Source organism: Podarcis bocagei (assembly GCF_964188305.1).
Source record: "Podarcis bocagei genome assembly, chromosome: 10".
Classification (NCBI taxonomy): Eukaryota; Metazoa; Chordata; class Lepidosauria; order Squamata; family Lacertidae; genus Podarcis; species Podarcis bocagei.
In genome coordinates, this window is record NC_138135.1 from 46,131,631 (window position 1) to 46,151,803 (window position 20,173).

At 42.5% G+C, this 20,173-nt stretch overlaps 2 protein-coding genes and 2 long non-coding RNA genes across 5 annotated transcripts; 2 read left to right on the forward strand and 2 right to left on the reverse strand.

Moving 5' to 3' along the window:
* Positions 1 to 522: 522 nt before the first annotated feature.
* On the forward strand, positions 523 to 1,397 carry LOC308596767. Its single transcript, XR_014012698.1, has 2 exons — positions 523 to 1,123; positions 1,212 to 1,397. It is a non-coding gene; the product is annotated as an uncharacterized lncRNA (long non-coding RNA).
* A 1,793-nt stretch (positions 1,398 to 3,190) lies between these two features.
* LOC308596760 (GLIPR1-like protein 1) lies at positions 3,191 to 9,390 on the reverse strand. The gene is made up of 6 exons (XM_081211980.1): positions 9,138 to 9,390; positions 7,785 to 8,030; positions 6,109 to 6,215; positions 3,977 to 4,065; positions 3,578 to 3,610; positions 3,191 to 3,492 (listed from the first exon to the last, which is right to left on the reverse strand). The coding sequence occupies exons 1-6, from the start codon at positions 9,318 to 9,320 to the stop codon at positions 3,338 to 3,340; spliced, it is 813 nt and encodes a 270-aa protein (XP_081068106.1). The 5' UTR covers positions 9,321 to 9,390; the 3' UTR covers positions 3,191 to 3,337.
* A 93-nt stretch (positions 9,391 to 9,483) lies between these two features.
* Positions 9,484 to 12,220, forward strand: LOC308596768. Its single transcript, XR_014012699.1, has 3 exons — positions 9,484 to 9,582; positions 9,894 to 10,074; positions 12,019 to 12,220. It is a non-coding gene; the product is annotated as an uncharacterized lncRNA (long non-coding RNA).
* On the reverse strand, positions 9,640 to 20,120 carry LOC308596758 (GLIPR1-like protein 1). 2 transcript variants are annotated; one of them, XM_081211978.1, is made up of 6 exons: positions 19,835 to 20,120; positions 17,882 to 18,127; positions 17,432 to 17,538; positions 14,809 to 14,891; positions 13,385 to 13,414; positions 9,640 to 9,755 (listed from the first exon to the last, which is right to left on the reverse strand). In XM_081211978.1, the coding sequence occupies exons 1-6, from the start codon at positions 20,012 to 20,014 to the stop codon at positions 9,655 to 9,657; spliced, it is 747 nt and encodes a 248-aa protein (XP_081068104.1). In that variant the 5' UTR covers positions 20,015 to 20,120; the 3' UTR covers positions 9,640 to 9,654. The 2 variants fall into 2 exon arrangements, with proteins under 2 accessions (XP_081068104.1, XP_081068103.1); XM_081211977.1 differs by lacking the exon at positions 9,640 to 9,755 and adding an exon at positions 12,942 to 13,298 and having other exon boundaries at positions 19,835 to 20,117.
* Positions 20,121 to 20,173: the final 53 nt, after the last annotated feature.

The window sequence follows — 20,173 nt, forward strand, 5'->3', positions numbered from 1 at the left end:
TTCTTATCTGTTTCTTATCTGTTAATAATTTGTATTTAATAAGTGGCTTTCTGCCTTACCATATAAATTTCGTCAAGTCCGATTTCCATTTGTTGAAGCTTTCTACTTTGCCTATTATGGGAATCATTTGAAACCGAAACAGTAATTTTGGTAAGAGATTCATTTATATTACTGATATTCTGCCCCATTATGTTACAGTGGTGCCTCGCAAGACGAAAAGAATCTGTTCTGTGATTCTCTTCGTCTAGCGGTTTTTTCGTCTTGCGAAGCAAGCCCATTGACGGATTAGCGCTATTGGATCAGCTGATAAGCGGTTTAGCGGCTTAGAAAAAGGGGGGAGGGGAAAAACAGCAGGAACTCGCAAGACATTGTCGTTTTGCAAAGCAAGCCCATAGGAAATTCGTTTTGCGAAGCACCTCCAAAACGGAAAACTCTTTCGTCTAGCGGGTTTTCCGTCTTGCGAGGCATTCGTCTTGCGGGGCACCACTGTAATTTCAGTTTTGTACAAATTTCCAAATCACTTTTTACTGCAGTCCATTTTTTTTTGTAATTATCCTCAAATAGATTTATATTTTTCATTGTAATCTCTATTCCCAAGCATTTGACTTTTTTTACTATTTCCAGGCCGAATTTTCTTACTATTTCTGTTTTTTCCTGATTTCCTGTATCTATTCCTTTTGTGACATGTATTTTAGATTGTAAGTCTGAGGGCAGGGACTGTCTTATTGACATATGTAAGCCATTCTGGGAGTCTTTTTGGCTGAAGAGTAAAACAATGATTAAAAAAATTTATAAATTATAACATTAAAACTGGTTTGCAAAAAGCTGAAGCAAAGTAGCTGAAAAAATAGGTTTTGTGTGTTTTTGTGCACCAAAATGAGCTTGAAAAAAATGAAATAATAAATGTTTCTATTTCTCTCCAATAACAGAAAATAGTCTCCCAACCCAAAGCCTATGGTTTTACAAAATCTATAGCAACTTGCCTTTTCATATTTACTCTTTCTCATTTGCAATTGAAGTGTAGATTGTTTTAATTCAAGATGGATGAAACAGACTTCTAAAATCTGGTTAATTGGTACAGCAAACTGCACTTGCCTATTTACAAATATTTCAAACGTGCCAGGTAATTTTTATAACTGTATCAAAATATTAACTTTAAAACTGTTCAAGTATACATTTTTTATCAAATCTAAAATTCTCTTTTGCAATAGGTGATACCTTGATAGCTCTGGATTATCAACAAAAGACAGTACCAGAAAATGTGCTACCCCAACAGATACAAACTACAGTACTAGCAGTATGAAGTAGAAATGAAAGAGGGTTATGCAAGGATTCTCAAAAAGCAGCGGAAAAGATAGCAAACAGCAGTTAACCTCACAAGTGTCCAGGAAAAATGGCTAAGGAAAAGATAACGAACTGGAAACAAAGTACTATGCTAAGACAAGGCCTACTGGGGAAAGCAAGATATATAGAAAGCAGCACTATCTGGACTGTATACTGCTTTCATAAATAGCATACTGCCTTGATTCAAAGAACAAAATCAACACAGTAGAGACAGATTCCCATAGGTGGATCAACTATACCAGATTTTCAAAATCTTACTGGATGGGAGGGAAAGACCATATCTAGTAATCAGTATCACACAGAACCTCATGAACATTTCCATGCAGAAAACTTTCTGCAAATTTATGTGCACAGCCTTCTTTTTAAAGCTGCTTACTCAGTCTCTAGAGTCTGAGCATCCAGCCACTTGTTCAGTGTCTGTTGGTGAACTGTTTTCTCCACCAGGGAAATGCATAATAAATATTTTTAAAGAGGAAGGACAACATGGAACAGTTCAAAGATCTTTCACGCTTTCACTTCACTTTTTATACATGCCTGATTTTGTATAGCTCTTTCAAAACATACCTGCAGTTCTGAAACTACTATATACTCAGTTCCACTGACCTAAAAAGGATTGCTATTCTCATATTCTCATAAAAAGAATTTAAGAATTACAACCTAAGATATGGTTACCAGATTTCTTTCAATGAATCCAGGGACCCTTTTTTTTTTTTTTTTGAAGCTGAGTAGCAACAGGGAAGTAGTGGGGCAATGGCATGCCGCCTGCCCATGACTCCCAAGCCTTCCCTGATCTCCTGCCCCCTTCCCCCTTTGTTTTGACAGATCAGGGGAGGCTCAGGAGTTGTGGGCAGAGGGCTGTTGCCCAGTTTTTAAAAAACTGCGCATTTATGTTTCGCAGGGTGCAAAAGAAGGGCTTTGCACTTTGCCTGGCAGAGAAACCGTGCGCCTTGTACCCCTCCTGGGCAACGGCGGTCTGCCCGCGACTCCTGAGCCTCCCCAGGGGGCAGGAGATCTGTACCACCAGACGTCCCCGGTTCACCTTTGGCAGTGGCGGCAGTAGCGAGCAGCTCCTGAAGCCAGCCAGAGCCAACTGAGCTACCAGACTGGCTCCAGGCTGCTGCTGCCACGTTTCCCAGGGACAGATGTGCAAATCTGGGGACATTCCAGGGACGGAATCTGTCCAGGACAGATTTGCAAATCCGGGGACGTCTGGTAACCCTAACCTAAGACAGCCAGCAGTCTGGATGCAGAATCATAATACTAAAGCCAAAGAGATCCATGGAACCATGTAAGCCTTATTGCGAAAGTTTGTGAAAGTTTCATATTTTGTTGTTAGAACCACTTAATTTTTCTTTTTTTGTATAAATCTCTTCAATAATAAATACCTTTCTTAAAAAGAATTAATAGCTTAAAAATCAAACAAACTTTATCTTATTGCGCACCCATTCCATTGTGTAATTTTATCATTAACTTATTTTAGCAGAAACAAAACCTGGCTAGCTAACAATCACAGGACTCAGCTACTTAGCAATAATAACTGCCTCAAGCTTCTATTCCACAGCATTTTTAAAAAATCATATTAAATTTATAAAAGCATGTATAAAACTAAAGTAGAACACTAAAAATTGTCGGTTCGTGATTTTGGAAGAAGAAAAAAGGACTCGTGTATAGCTTAATGATGTAAAATAATTAAGCTTATTTTAATATGCTTGATCTTTATTTTTTACATGGTATTTAACATACAAGATATGACCATATATTTTATATTATATTAATATCTTACAGATTTTAAAATGTTCACAATGAATCAATATGAAACAGAACTTTTTACAATTTTGGAAAAAAACAAAATATGATATGAAGCAATAAAACAAGCCAAATTTAGTTTTACAATATAAAACACAATAAAATAATATTAGCATTTGTGTTAATGTGCTCTGTTAGCTAAGATACTCAAAGAAAATGGTTGTGTGTTTTATGTGCATATTGGAGATTAATGTTTTAAATTTAAACCCGGATAACGTAATTTTAAGTAGTAAACAACTGCAAATGCTACAAACATCAATAATGGCCTTAAAACTGCAACAGCAATACAGGATTCATCACAGGTAATGTGGAAATCATACGGTGGATTCCATCGTTTATAATCTATATTTTAAAAAAAGAAGGTAATTTTTACTGAATGTGAATTTTGCTCTAAATTTAAACAACAAAATAAAAATGTAATACATACTCTCACTCCTTTCTTTATCACGTTCAGAATTTCCTGGAAAAGAGAGAAAATACATATAACAAGCAAAAGAAAGCTTTAAAAACGTTACTATTTTACCTTGGGTTTATTTTATTTTCTGTCATATAATGGAAGAGTATTTCCTCGGGTTACATATGCTTCAGGCTACAGACTCCGCTAACCCAGAAATAGTACCTCGGGTTATGAACTTGCTTCAGGGTGAGAACAGAAATCATGCAGTGGCGGCGCGGCGGCAGCAGGAGGCCCCATTAGCTAAAGTGGTGTTTCAGCTTAAGAACAGTTTCAGGTTAAGAACGAACGTAAATGTATAAATGTATTTATTTAGAAATTATCTAAATAAATACATTTTTAAAAAATATGATAGTTTATCATCACACTTACTACAGAGTTGATTTGGACAAGTGTCTCCTTCTGGGCACTTGCTACATGAAGATCCTTTTTTATAAGGACGAACGCCCCGGTAATTGCCCCTAAAGAACAAAATATTATGTAACATTATGTATTCAGTACACAAATGTTGAAAATTAATTGAAAATTAAAATGCAAGCTACTGGTCATATAATTAAAGATTTTAGATTTAACGAATAAGTTGTCTAGGTCTGGGGGCCAAATGCAGCCTTCTAGGCCTCCATCTGGTCCTTGAAATTTTCCAAGGGCCTCATCAGCCCTACCTCTGCACTCTTGAATGATTTTTCTGGCTGTAATGGGTCCTTGAACTGTGATCATGCCTCTTACTTATGGTGATGGGTGTTTGTTTGGCTTTTGTCTGGATGGAAGCCTACTGTACAAAGGTAAAAGTCACATCCATTATTCTTCCTATTTTTGTCTCTGGCGCACCCATTCCATTGTGTAATTTTATCATTAACCTATTTTAGCAGAAACAAAACCTACCCATCACTGTCATGCAGTTCCTGTAAAATTGTCTGAGAGGGAATGCAGTCCTAGGTATAAAGGCATCAACACACAAGGCTAAATATCACAGTGGAGTATATTGAGCTGGAAGAGGTGACTAGTCTTTGAATGTGAAGGAATGGATATAAAAACCGACTTACACAGAATAGAGCTGCCAAATATATTTAGGTATTATGCCTAGTTCAGACACACCATTGCTTTTGGTCACTACAATTTGGATCTCATACAGAGAATACTGAAGTGGTCCAAGTCACCCTGGTACCAATGCTCAAATGAGTGGTCTTACATTGTGAAGTTATTTAAGTTACCTTATCACCGTTCACACTATTCACTTTAACCCTCTTGCAAGGGTCAGCCAGCTATAGAAACTATAGCTATAGAAATGAGTGGTCTTACATTGTGAAGTTATTTAAGTTACCTTATCACCTTTCACACTATTCACTTAAACACTCTTGCAAGGGTCAGCCAGCTATAGAAACACCTATGCTTGAACAAAGGTTAAAGCTTTCCGAAATAATCTTAAGGAAACAGATGTAAGGGATCAATTCTTGCATTTAATCAGAGATACAAATGACTTGTGTTCGACGCTGTAAATGTCCTGACAAACAGACATGTCTCTAAACTGTACTTTTGTGTGTTATAGAAATCAACAGCAGGAATAAATAAAAGCAAGACATATACATCTGTAAACAATGGTGGAAAGGTTGTGGGTGGCAAACACCATTTAGATATCCTGATAAGATAGTGCTGGAAAGGAGTGTGTGGTGCACGTTGGCACAAATGATGTGGCAAAATGTAGTCATGGGGTCCCGGCAGCAAAATTTTTATTGCTAGGTGGGAAAACCAAGCCCTTCAAGATAGATTTCTTTGAAATGCTTCCTATTTCTTGCACAGGGCCAGCTAGACAGGTGGATTTGCAGTGGTGGATTTGTTAATGTTTCAGGACAAGCCAGACATGCTTAAAAAGGGACCACTCTAACCAGAATGGAAGCAGGCAGTTGGCATTTAAAATCAAAAGGCTGACTGATCAGTTTTTATAAGGAATATCCAGTTCAGGACAGCTCACCTCCCAGGAATGAGGGTGAAAAAGTTTATGAATGTCCAAATGGAGATGGACTAGAGCTAGGAAATGTACTTGGGAAGTTCAGGGGAACATGACAGCAATTCAGAGGCCAAAGAACATTAGGGCAAAATGCTGATGCCAAAGACATTTGGAGAGAGACACCATGTATAAAGTATGTATATGCTGGAAGGCTCTGATTTCAGAAAGCTGTCAGCACAATCTAGCTGATGTCCCGCACAATGACGCCTGCTGAATTTTATGTCTCAACCTCCTATGTGCGGTAGCAGTGCTACTCCTGCCTTCTTTTCACCTGCAGGCCCCATTTGTTGTTCGGAGAAGATTTGAAACCCCTGGTGAAAAGGTGTCCAAAAAAAAGCTTATAAAGACGTTTGATGTCATATGTACTGTCCTGTGATGGCAGCGGAGGGGAACCTCCACCTAACAGGCCTGATTTCCTCCAAATCACCTGTAGCTGCCCATCACATGAATTTTAGACTGCTAAGTGTCAACACAATCTCTTTAGCATTTGTTAACTTACGCTGGAGCATAATTGCACACGAAATGCAAAACATTTCTCTCTCCATCTGTCGCTCGAGAGCAGTAAACAATAGCACAGCCAACCTTGTAAGAATCAGCCCAAACAACCTGGAAAGGATATGTTTTATTATATAAGATAAAGGTACAAGTTGTGTTAATAGTTACCATTTCTAACAATCAGCTTCTCTCCACATTCCTGCCCTCACTTGGCATTTGGCTACAGGCACCTTTATATTATATAAGAATTCAAAGCTTATATTCAAGTATCCTAATCTGGTTGGTCACTGTGAAAATGCTTAACTAGATGGACCACGGGTGTTTGTCTTATGTTCTTAAAATATATATGTAAAATGGTGTATGATTTCTGCTCATCTTGAGCAATGGAAACACAGTATAATATCTAAAATTAAGTATTCATTGCTCATTCATTGCTCAAGGTGAGCAACTGTGTTGATCATTGCTTGTGCCAGGGAAATACGTAACCAAAATATCTGTGAGGATAAAACAATGGTTGTTCAATATAAAGCAACAGAACACTACCCCCAATTAAATATTTAATTATTATTGATTTTGATGCAATTGATAGAGAAGGATGCTACAAACTCATTATGTTGTGTTACAAAGAGACATTTGTTAGGAAATATCATGGCCTACCAAACTTCAACAGATCCACACACTAACTTTTAATGCTTTGTTTTAGAATAATAGCATGGCTATTGAATAAAACACCTTTGGGCTTCCTGGCCTATTTGTCAGTAATTTGTGCTGACAGCCTAGCAGTTATTTCTACTGAATTTCGGTTGTTACATTTGTTAATCAGTATTAGCAAACTGCTTTGTGCAACTTTAACAAACAAGGGGTACAAAAGTACTACAAACAAACGTTTAATATGTCTTTTGGAGTTGTTTGTCTGCTGTGTGTCATGACCAAGGGGGTCATTTCTTTGTAAATTATACCTCTGTTGCTTTTTGCATGGGTAAACTACACACCTGCAAAGAGGAGAACAGGACATTAAAAGAAGGGCTGTCTTAAGACAATTTGCCTTTAATTCTCATGGTAAGAACTTGCCATGCATAAGCCCTGCAACACTTAGTGCTGGCCCATTGCTAGTAACTCAGAGTTTTTATAGATGTTAGAACTTCTAGCAATTCAAAAAACCCTACAGAACTGAAACTGAAGTGGGGACCTTTTTCTGAAAGTTGTCAATTAATTAATTTCAAGCATTCCATGCATTTTATAAGTAAGCAGTTTCTATTGTGATGGTAGGAATATGATTATTTCACAAAGTATGATTACAGAGGTCCCTTCCAGACGGCCTGTTTAATGAATATTCAACCTGATTTGTTTGAAGATTTGATAGTGTTGGCTATTTAATTAGCATTCATCCTGATTTATTTGTGGAGAGATTATTAGACAGCATTGTGTGAAGCAAATGTTATGCCTCACTTTCCAGGTCATTTCCCCATCACTTTTCTGATTGCAAAAAGTCCAATCTTTTGGGGAAGCAGGTTTGTTTTGGAAGAGCTCCAAATTAACTTTAATTGCACAGCTTGAATTTGCCAGGATGTGACTGAATCACATCAAAATATGACAGTCTGGAAGCACCCAGAGTCTCAAATTATTCAAGTTCTTTAAGTTTTGATTAAAATTTTCTAAGCAGATGAGGATGAAACTTACCTGAGTATAATGACCACATACTTTGGAACATGTGTGGTCATCATAGGTATAGTATTTTACTTCACTGTTAAATGCATTAATGGCAGCAGCAGCATTAAATGGTTGGCTGGAGGCAGATCCCCGCCAGATATTTTCTCCAAATGGCCGATATTTAATTTCAGGGTGGACGTTTCTGTTTGGATTATGTCCAAAAATACATTTCCGTCCCCATGCTCTCGCTATTTTAGCTAAACCTAGATCAAAACTCTGCAAAACAGAAAAGTATCACACACAGAGCTTTTAATAACATTTCCCACTTCCAATGGATAACACGTCTTCAGTCTCACTAAAAAAAATAAGTTCTGCCCCCTTTTAATTGTTTAGTTATGTTTTTAGATGGTTTTATTGAATGTGCTTAATTGGTTTTAATGTTAGTCACTTTGCCTTCCCTTTATGATCTTGTCTCTCACACTTGTAGATCCTTTACTTAAATATTACTCACTGGCACCAGTAAGTATAATACCTGCCGGGCTTTTAAAGAACCAGCTATCTATGCTCATTCTACCATGTGAATTACGCATACAGCTTTCAGAGGCGGGTCAAAGGGCATTAACGCCAAAATAAAAGAAAATCACCAGTGACTATTTTCAGCCTCGAGCTGCTGCGGTTACTTCGCAATCTGAGGCAGAAAACCTCCTTCATCCCTTCCCAGATATAACCACCACAATGAGCTGCCTGAGACTTAGTTACTGAAGAGGTGTGCATGCACACGAAAGCTCATAGTAAGAACAAACTTAGCTGGCGGGTGGCGCTGTGGGCTAAACCACAGAGCCTAGGACTTGCCGATCAGAAGGTCGGTGGTTCGAATCCCCGCAACGGGGTGAGCTCCCGTTGCTCGGTCCCTGCTCCTGCCAACCTAGCAGTTTGAAAGCACGTCAGAGTGCAAGTAGATAAATAGGTATCACTCCGGCGGGAAAGTAAACGGCGTTTCCATGCGCTGCTCTGGTTCGCCAGAAGTGGCTTAGTCATGCTGGCCACATGACCCAGAAGCTGTACACTGGCTCCCTTGGCCAATAAAGCGAGATGAGCGCTGCAATCCCAGAGTCGGCCATGACTGGACCTAATGGTCAGGGGTCCCTTTATCTTTTAAGGTTCTACTGGAAGGATTTTTTGTTTTGTTTTGTTCTGCCTGAGACCGTCATCTTACAATGCCCCAAGGCGTGACCTGAAGGATCTGCCTTTTTAAACCGCAGGCAAGGAGCCCTCCGAAAGAAAAGGTGGCGGCGGGTTCAATGGGAAGCTCCTTCTCCTAAGCGCCCAGCTGGAAGCGAGGGCTCCCCTTTCCTCCTCCCACCCCGCGCCCGGGATACCCACCATGAACAGCATGTTGGAAGCGGGGGGCTGCACTTCGCTGCGGTGCTGGTTGTGCGCGTTGATATACTCGTCGATGAAGGTCTTGTTGGTAATTTTGGGATAGACTGCGAATTTCTGCGCGCCGCCCACGCCCTCGACGGCCAGCAGCCCCAGCACGACGGCGCACGGCCAGAAGCGCCTCATGGCTGCGGCGGCGAGTTAGGGACGCCCGCGGAGAGACCGTTGCTCCCCAACGGCCTCAGGCGTCGCTACTACCTCCCGCCCCCGCGCCGAACTCCCGCTCTCCACTTAGAACGCTTCCACGCCGTTCCTTTGCTTGGTGTGACCCCACCGGCTGCACGGACGAGACTCGCACGAGATGTTAAGTGCGGAGATCAGAAACCTCTTGTTGTTTTAAACAAGTCTCGAGGCTGTACCTCCATCTCCGGAACGATTCTCTTTCCCGGTTTGTGCACTGGGTGGACCCCTCTCTTCCCGCCCTCCTCTCTTTTTAAAGGGGACATTTGCGGGTCCTTTTCTATCTCTCCTCTCTGTCTCCCCCGCCATTGCAGTCCATACATATGCGATTGGCTACTGTGGTTGTGTTAAATCCATCTGAACTGTGGTTTAGCTGAAATGCTGCGGGGGAAGTGGATACTCTTGACTGGAGAATCCCAAGCAATTCCATTCAGAAGCTACTTGAGCCTAAGTCATGCTTTCAGTGCTGGTCTTCATCAGCTGGACTCTTATCAGGTCTTAATATTTTTTTTAAAAAAGTGTTTTTCAGGTGGCTATGACAGAAGGCTGCAGTCGCAGATGAATTCAGAGAGTTCGGACAGCAAAACCTGCCAAAACATCCAAAAAAAAAAGGATTGCAATGGAGGAATTAAACTTGAAGACTCAGCGCAGTGGAATGGCAAATCCTTTGCTTTAATACTCATGCTCTTGTAAGCTCTTGGTGTGGGGAGCATTTGCAGGGGTGCCGACTTATAAAAAATATTGGGGGGGCCCATACTGGGGTCCTGCCGCTGGTTCGCTCGGGTAGCCGGGAGAACGCAGTTCGAGGTGGCGGTGTTGGGGAGAGACCCTCGCTCAGGGCGCCACGAGACTTGGCGGCCGGCGGCCTATCTGGGGGGTTTTGGAGCGTATTTCGGCGGAGCGATTGGGGAGGAGGGGGCTTGTTGCCGGATTCTTCAGCTGGGCCGGAGATCTGCTGCTGGGGGGTCCCTGGGCTGAGTTGTGAGCACGGCCTGCTGAAGGGAGATCCAGCCGATTGCGCGACGGGGACGGCCGGGGCTCTCCGGCTAGGGCGTGCGGCTGGCTGGCTGGCGAGGGAGCAGGTGGGGAGGAGGCAGGGGTCTGGATACAGTCGGGGGCGGAGGCAGACGGGGCCGAGGGGCAAAGAGGGCAGGCGGGGCATGGGGCACTTGCTCAGGAGCTCAGCTAACCTGTCCCAAGAGACATAGCCTAAGTACTCCTTCCTTCCTTCCTTCCTGTTTTTTTTCCTCCCTCTTTCCACTGCTCCCCTTTTTCTTTCTTTCTTTCTTTCTTTCTTTCTTTCTTTCTTTCTTTCTTTCTTTCTTTCCTTCCTTCCTTCCTTCCTTCCTTCCTTCCTTCGTCTCATTCCTTCTTATTTCATTCATTTTCTTCCTTTCCTCCAACCCTTCGATGCTCCTTCCTTCCTCCCTTCCTATTTCATTCCTTTCTTTCCTTTCCTGCAACCCTTCCCTGCTTTTTCTTTCCTTCCTTCCTTCCTTCCTTCGTCTAATTGCTTCTTATTTCATTCATTTTCTTTCCTTCCTTCCTTCGTCTCATTGCTTCTTATTTCCTTCCTTTCCCCCTCTTTCCTTCCTTCCTTCCTTCCTTCCTTTTCCACCCCCTCCCTCAATCTCACCTTCCCTTCCTTTTTCCTTCCTTTCTTCCTTTCTTTGCTCCAACCCTTTCCTTCCTTCCTTTCTTCTCATTGCTTCCTGTTTCATTCATTCCTTTCCTTTCCTCCAACCCTTCCCTGCTCTTTCTTTCTTTCCCTTCTTCCTTCCCTCTCTCTTTCCCTCCCTCCTTCCTTCCTTTTCCACCCCCTCCCTCAATCTCACCCCCCCTCTCTCTCTTCCTTCCTTCCTTCCTTCCTTCCTTCCTTCCTTCCTTCCTTCCTTCCTTCCTTTCCTCCAACCCTTTCCATCCTTCCTTCTTCTCGTTGCTTCCTGTTTCATTCATTTCTTTCCTTTCCTCCAACCCTTCTTTCCTTCCTTCCCCCACCCCTCCTCCCTCCCCCTCTCTCAATCTCACCCCTATCCCTCCCTCCTTCCTTCTTGCCTTCCCCACAGATTCACACTCCCCCCCCTCACCGCCCGCCCTACAGCCCAGCTGAAACTCTTGCTCACCCTCCAGCCGCAATTGATTTTATATCGCTATTCTCCCTTACTCCCCGCTGCTGCTGCCGCCTCTCCCCTCACCCCCCCCGCTCCCCCCCCGCCCACCTCCCAGCACTCGCCTTTCCCTGTGGTGTGTGTGTGTGAGAGAGAGAGAAAGGGGGGAGAGGGAGAAAGAAAGGGGGGCACACACCCTTGTCAATGCCTTCTATACACAGAGAGGCAGAAATCACATTCATAATAGGAACCAGAGAAGCCACACTGAGGCTGGCAGGTGGGCGCTCGTTAGGAGCATGCTGGGCAGGTTGTGTGTGTGTTTGGGGGTGGTGTCGGTGGAGGGGGGCGGACAGACCGTAGCTGGGCGCCGTGACGTCAAGGCGAGAGGGAGGCTGAGCCGAGGAGCAGAGCCGCGCGATCAGCGGCGGCGCTCTGCTGGAGGGGCGCCCGAGATTATTGGGGGGGCGGAGCCCCCCCAAACGAATTTTTGAGGGGGCTCGGGCCCCCTTAGGCCCCATGGAGTCGGCGCCTATGAGCATTTGTTGTTCAGTCAACATGTACAACTCCCATTACCCCTGAGCACAGGTCCTGGTAGGGAAGGATGATGGGAGTTGTAATCCAACAACAGCTGGGGACCCAAGTTTGGGAAACCCTGGACTAGAAGATAGCAAGTGCTCCACTCTCTCTCCACTCCTCCCCAAGAGAAGCACATTCAAATAAATTAAAAGTTTAAAACTAGACTTTGAAAAGAGACATTGCTAAAAGAGAGAAAGCATTTTTGATCTACCTTAATATACATCCAAAATTGTGCTGTTATAAGGAGATCTAAGTGGAAGGAGTTTACATCTTGTTATGGATATTATATACAGAATAATTTTTTTACATAATTTATATCCTGCACTTTCAACATAAATTCATGGCCCCAGGGCGGCTAACAGTACTAAACTATTTTTAAAAACCCTTCAATTTAACAACTGATAATAATAAAGTTAAAACAACTAAAGCAGCCACAGCCCATTCAAATAGACAGTAAAATCAAACTCTTTTAAGTTAAAATGTTTATACTAGCAGTTTTTGAAAGCCTGGGAAAACAAATATTTTCCCTGTTGCTGAAATGGTATTAAATGCAATTTCCAGGCAGGCTTCCTTGGGGACAACATTCCAAAGATGGGAAGCCACCACAGAATACTCCCTCATATAGTGTAATACATATTGAATAGAACTGGAGGTAAGAGTGAGTGGAGAAATGTATGTGCATCTGCAGCAGCACAACTGAACACCTTAATTTGCCCCAGCTGCAACAAAATTGGTCTTTCCCACTTAGGTCTCTACAGCCACAGCAAGTGATGCAACCTTCCAACAGCTTGACCTCACCCCCAAAGGCACACTGCTTCATTGTCTCCTGAAACAGACAGATGCCAACCAATTTAATACGCTTAATTTTTATTTGTACAAAATATTCAAGATAACCATATATTTTATTTTAAATTTATCTTTCCAGTTTAAAAATATTTAATATTACATTAATATGTAACAGGTAAATTTATACAGTTTGAGAAAACACAAAATAACGTGAAACAATGCAACGAAGCAAATCTACTTTAATATAAAATGCAGGAATATAATCTTTATCATTCATGTAAATATGCTCAGTAACCTACCCTAGTGTTAAAAACTAAACCTGGATAATGGAGTTTTAAGATGTAAACAGCTACAAATGCTACAAACATTAATAATGGCCTTAAAACTGCAACAGTGATGCAGAAGTCATCACATATAAACTTGAATTTAGAGGTTGGATGCCATCGTGAATAGCCTATTTTTAAAAAAATAAAAAAGTTTCACTGAATTTGAATTTTGTTCTTTAAGTAAATTAAAGTATAAAACAAATGTAATACATACGGTTGTTTACTTTTTCGCGTTCAGAATTTCCTGCAAAAGGGAAATAGTTGTAACAAGTGAAAAAAGGCTTTAAAAATGTTAGCATTTTGCTATGAGTTTTTATTTTCAGCCATATGACAGGAAACGTGAAAGCATTTCCATTAAATTTCAGCATCCAAAATGTACAGTGATTTATTTGATAAATACCTGGTAAGTTGAAAGCCCCCCTCCTTACCCCAAGTCTATTAGGTTTTAAGTGAAGAGTAAGGTGAGTAACCAATTTTAATAATAAAATTACAGTGAAATTCTGCCACCACCACTGCCCGCCAATACTGATGACTTGAAGGCTCAGACTGTAGTCTATCTGCTGTCCTGCCTATAACCTTTTTTCTATAATCTGGAAGCTGAAAGGAAGAAGGTACAGTCATACCTCGAGTTAAATGTGCTTCTGGTTGAGCCCGTTCGAGTTGCGCTCCACGGCAACCCGGAAGTAACAGAGTGCGTTATTTCTGGGTTTCACCGCTCACGCATGTGCAGACGCTCAAAATGACGTCACACGCATGTGCGGTAGCGGCAAAATGCAACCCGCGCACGCGCGCCGTTGCATCTTGCGTTCCATTCGGGATGCAAACGGGGCTCTGGAACGGATCCCGTTCGCATCCCGAGGTACCACTGTATTTTATTTGGTTTTCAGTAATACCTTGTCCAGAGGTATACAGTGGTGAAAGGTCATTAGACACCTTTCAAAACCACAGAGACATGGGCAAAGTACAGGTAATAACAGGCAATATGCAGTAACCAACAGATACGTAATAATTTTTGATGAGCTAGCAACAGGGAGCACTGTGTTTTCTCACTTATCTTTTGCTCTAATCAAAAGGCACTCTATGTATCCTTGCAATCACATACTTTTATAAGATATAGTCATGTGTAAAGCTTTAAACCTGAACACCAATTAATCAGTAAAATATCTGAATGTGATTTCTTGAATCATGAACAGAACTACTAATAGGTATAATGGAATGTTCCCTTTTGTTTCTCTGCACTAGCCCAGTACTAGTATTGACAACAATATTTTAAGGACCCACTTTTCAGGAATGACTGAAAATGCAGCTTTGTACTCTATAGCACTCAGAGACACTGACCTCCTATGAGAGCCCTCTCAAAAGAACCTAGGTCACCTAGATTAAGGAAGGAAGCAACTGTTGTCTCTCTACTGCAACAGTGCACCAAAGCACAATTATTCCCCTTTTCCCAAAGGATTGACTGACATGGGACAAAGCAAAGAGGTGAATACCAGAACACTACTCGCCTTTCCTGCGTTCCATGCCTTAAGCACATTAGAATGTCCTACTAGAGGTGATACAAATGGAGCTCAAAAACCAACATATTTGATGGTTTAAATAATCCTTTTCATGAACATTTGCATCATTCACTATACTTACTACAGAGTCTATTTTGACACCTGTCTCCTGGGCAGTTACTACATGGCCTTCCTGGTTTATATGGTTGAATTCCAACTTCCATCCTGAAGAACAAAAGTTTATTAAAGTACAGTAATAACAAATTAAGTACACAAAATTACTGAAAATTAAAACGAAGGCAATGATAAATATAATAAAAGTTAAAGATGCTAACAAATTGTGAAGAGTGGACAACCTCAGTCCTGGGTGCTGAATGCATCCCTCTAATCCTTTCCTGGCTTTTACAATTCTGCCTGGGCCACACTCCCAGCTTTGCACTGGCTGAAAGACTAAGAAATGTGGATATGAACAGGTTATAGAGACCTCTGGCTTTTCATGGCTGGCAGGAGTGACCAGTATGGTGCTGCAGACCTACCCTTCTGATACAGTACTGACATCACTGCCGCTTAAGAGGATGAAGCAAAGGCAAGATTGGGTTGTGAGGGAACAGCAGTGGAGTAAATCCGGTGTTTTTGCTGGTGCACCCATTTAACCAAAATCTTGCTGCTGCCCTGTCAAAGTGCCAGTGTCACCAGTATTGGCTCTGTAACACTGATCTATTTGCTTGGGTCTCTCTTGGTCACTGGAACATGGCCTACTGTGCAAAGATAAATGTTTCATCTACTGATCTATTTGCTTGGGTCTCTCTTGGTCACTGGAACATGGCCTACTGTGCAAAGATAAATGTTTCATCTACTGCCATGCCCTCTTTTGCCTCTGGCCCCACTCACTGTAGGTATAATGCCCCAGAAGTTCACCTGTGAGCGAGTGCAGCCCTCATGTAGGGGGTTGGATTGGTGACCTACAAGGTTTGTGCAGTAAAGTTGCAAAAGGGTATCTGTGGTATTATTATTTATTAACTTTAGTCTCTTGTTACCTAAAGGTCTCCAAATGACTTACAACACTGTTAAAAACACAAAAAATGGTCTCCTGTAGTAGTCAAAACTACAAAAAGTGCCATTGTCAAAAAATTATTTTAGTCTAAGTTTTCATGGACCAGAGCCCACTTTCTTGGGTGCATGAAGCTGATTTGGTGATTCTCCTGGAATGTCAGGTATTTCCTCAGCACCTGGTACGTGATTATTTAAGCAGAGATACTGAGGACTGAACCAAGAAGCTTCTTCATGGAAGGATGCATTCTATGACCGATGGCTCCTCCCTGCTAGGGAGACAACACACTGTACTTTTCCGTCTATAAGACTCCTCCATCTATAAGATGCCCCCTATTTTGGGGGACTCAAATTTAAGAAAATGGGAGGGGGAGGGGAGATGGCTCAGAGTTGTTGAGTTTTTTGCAAAGGATTGCCCAGAGTTTTACAGCTTGGGGGGGGGTGCCAAAAATCGCTCACATGCAGCATCGATACTGACAATTGCCGGCAGCAGACAATCGCCCACTTGCCACAGCGACAGCCAATCGCAAACAGACCCTTCCCCAGCAAAAAAAATCATACCCAACTGAGAAAAGCTGTCCACTGGCAATCACGTGCGTTCCAGAACAGCAGCCACCAATCGTGGCAGCTACAGCCAATCAACAGCAGTGTTTGTTGCAGAAGCCAATCACCAACCCAATTAGAGAAGCAGCAGCCAATCCAAAGCAGCCTTTCTAGCAGCCAACAATTGTGGCTGACATGCTCCTGCTTGCAGCTGCAGCCAATCACCCGTCCACCCCATTCACTATCCTTCTATAAGACGAGGCAAGTTTTTGAACATAACTTTAGAGTAAAAAACCTTCGTCTTATACATGGAAGAGTACGGTACTTAGAATACAGTGGTGCCCCGCAAGACGAATGCCTCGCAAGACGAAAAACTCGCTAGACGAAAGGGTTTTTCAGTTTTGCGTTGCTTCGCTAGACGAATTTCCCTATGGGCTTGCTTCGCAAGACGAAAACGTCTTGCACTTTTTTCTTAAAGCCACTTGAAGAGGCGCAGTTGCGACGGACCGTGCTTCACAAGACGAAAAACATCGCAAGATGAAAAGACTCGCGGAACGAATTATTTTCGTCTTGCGAGGCACCACTGTACAATAAAATTTTAAACTACAGTTGTAACAGAACTAAAATTGTGAAAATCTTATTAATCACATTTTGTATGTCTAACAATTTGGATAACAGAAATAATTGTTAATCATAGAAATGGCTGGAAAACAGCAGTTGAGTATTCTGTTTGCTTTGCAATCAACAGTAAAAGATGCAATACATACATACAGTAAGAAAGCAATCCAACCTCCTTTACACCAGGCTAGGGAGGTTTGGATTAGGCAAGGGTGTACCTTTGCCCAGCCCTACAGGCCTGTCAGCTTCCTTCTGGTTGCTGCCAGTGGGGTGATGCCAGTGGGGTTCCCACTGATAGCAATTTTAAATGGGTGGGGAGGGACTGAGCTGCCACCTACACGCTGGCAGAGGCTGGCACAGTGATATGCCTGTCCTGTACTTTCTGTCCCAATCATTGGGCATGGCAGAACTGCAGATGCACCAATGGTTCTATAGCTCTGTAAAGAGCAGTTAAGATTGCTCCTTAATTCAACTGTGAATACTCATGCAATTCTGCAAGTTAGAACACTTTGTGTAAACACAAGTTTGGATCTCTTTAACATTCGTTAACTTACGATGGACCATAATTGCATACAAATGTCGCACTATTCCTCCTTCCATCTTGTGATTGATGACAGAGGATAACAGCACAGCCAACTTTATAAGTGTTAGCCCAAACAACCTGGAAAAAAGTAGATTATATAATATAAACTACGTTATGTAATATTCAGTTATATTATTCAGTTATAATATTCAGTCTGTAATATTCAGACTCCTCCTCTCTTTATTGTCATTTGGCTAAAGGTACCTTTATGTTTTATGTTAGTATTCCATCATCCTGGTTGACAGGTAAATGGAATACTATTTCTGTTAATTTGGGGATGATAAGTGTTAAATCTTTGGTGTCTGATTAAGAGCTGTATTCATTATTTGCATGTGCCAGGAAAATGTCTAACCTTAAGGTGCTTCTGTTTCTGAAGATACAAAAATGGTTGACAATCTGACCAGTGAAAAATACAACTTACCTGAAGATAATGTCTACATATCATTTCACATGTGTTGCTGCTGTAGTTGTAGTATATTACTTCATCATGAAATACTGAAATAGGAATAGCAGGATCAAATGGTTTACTTCTGGCAGGTGTCCTGTACATATTTTCTCCAAATGGCCTAAATGCATATTCAGGGTGAATATTCTTAACTGGGTTATATTCAAATATGCATTTCTTTCCCCATTCTCTGGCTATTTTAGCTAAGGCGAGATCAAATGTCTGCAAAATACAAAAGTATTACACACAGCTATTAATTATTTTTGTTATACAGCTCTAGTAAATGTAACGATGTCACATTTTCAGTTCAGTCAAAATTCAGATTACAAGTCTTTCTTTCTGTTATGTACTGAGCTGAATCCTAGAACAATAGGATCCAGAATGTAGCAGTCTGATTGGTCTGCAGGAGCCACCCAATCCAGCTCCAGGTGGAAGTGAATCTGCGACCTGATTGGCCTACAGGAGCAGCCCAGAATTAGCCAATCACATGGGGCCATTGTGTAAATAATGTATACTGTATATAGCTAGACGTTTGGGGGAAATTTTCATTCATTGCTACTACGAGCTGAATAAAGAGCATAAAATTCACGCTCGACTCCGAGTATATTTCACTTTCAATACCTTTTCCACCCAGCTCTCAAACAATGTCTTCCTTTACACATAAAAAAAGACATATGGCACAGCCCTCATTAGTGGATTTGTAGTGCCTTAGCACAATCCTGGAATGAAAGTGAGGTAGTTGGAGCACATCACCAATGAATGACCTGGCATGGGAAAACTGGTGGTTTAAAATAGCAGAAGTTAAAAGTGAAGTGGAGATGAAGAGAGCTGAGAGGAAAATAGTTTGAAAAACGACAGAGGTTTGAATAAAGCAGGGATGGAGGGGCACAAAGGAAAATGGCAGTTTTAAACAATGACCCTGCCCAGGTGGGAAATTAGCAGTTGAAACCAAGGTTTGAGTACAGTGATATTATTCACCTCTGTGTTCTACCCATCTCTGCTACTCTCTCACCGCCCTCAATACAGCCAACACTGGCTGCCCAAGGCAGGCACCCCCACTACCCCTCTTGTAGGGCAGCCATGGTTTGCTTCTCAAAAACGTCCAATGTTCATTGACTGTCCTTAAGATGTAGTGGATGACAGTGGGAGTTTCTCCCTTTTAGGGCCCAAGGAGAAGCCAGGGGGAGGGGTTCGCCTCTCCAGCAGCACCGCAAATTGTCTCAGCTCCCTTCATGGGTGTAGCCAGGAATTAATTTTTGGGAGGGGCAGGCTTTATTTTTTGGGGTGGTGTGGAACAGAACCGAGCTATTTGCGGCACAATTGGTCAGAGTGAAGTATTCACAGTTCCCCAGGGCTGGATTTAGGTGTGATGAGGCACTCAGCTACTGAAGGTAATGGGGCCGTTTATATGTCCAGCTGTTCTTTGTCAACAGCAAATTGTCGCTGTTTTTTTTGATGCTATACGGTAATTTATGGACCTAATAAGTTTCTAAAACCAGTGATATTTTAGGGAGCAGGCTAGCAGGTGCATTACTTACATCATAGGAGCCTACACAACACAAAACACTGTTGCTGGATGTAGGTTTTATTTTGTTTTTTATCATATATTTTGGAAATGTTTATCCCCCTTTAATTTTTTGGGGGGCCCCCAAGAGAGCAGGGCCCTAAGCTATAGCTCAGGCATAGGCAAACTTGGCCCTCCAGATGGTTTTTTGGGACTACAACTCCCATCATCCCTGGCCACTGCTCCTGTTAGCTAGGGATGATGGGAGTTGTAGTCCCAAAGCATCCGGAGGGCCGAGTTTGCCTATGCTTGCTATAGCTTGTTTAGCTTATAGGTAGATCCGGCACTGCCCGCTCCCTGCACACCCACACCCCAGCTAGGCCCACGGCTCCCTTTCCTCCTTCCACCCCACGCCGGGGACACACCATGTACAGCATGTTGGAAGCGGTGGGCTGGACTTTGGTGCGGAAGTTGTTGTGGGCGTCCACGTACTGACGGATAAAATTCTTGTTAGTAATCTGGGGGTAGGCTTGGAAGTTCTGTTTGTCGGGCGCCTCCTCGGGGACGACCAGCCCCAAGACGAGCCACGGCCACAACCGCCTCATGGCCGCCGCGCCCTGACAGGAACGCGCGGGCCGGACAGAGCGCGCAGCGACCGTTGCCCTAACGGTCTCCGCCTCCTGGCCCCGCCCCCCAAGCCGCCTCGGGATGATGTATTCCCGCCTCAGGAGGCGGAGGCTCCGGCCACTTCGGGGCGCCGTTTC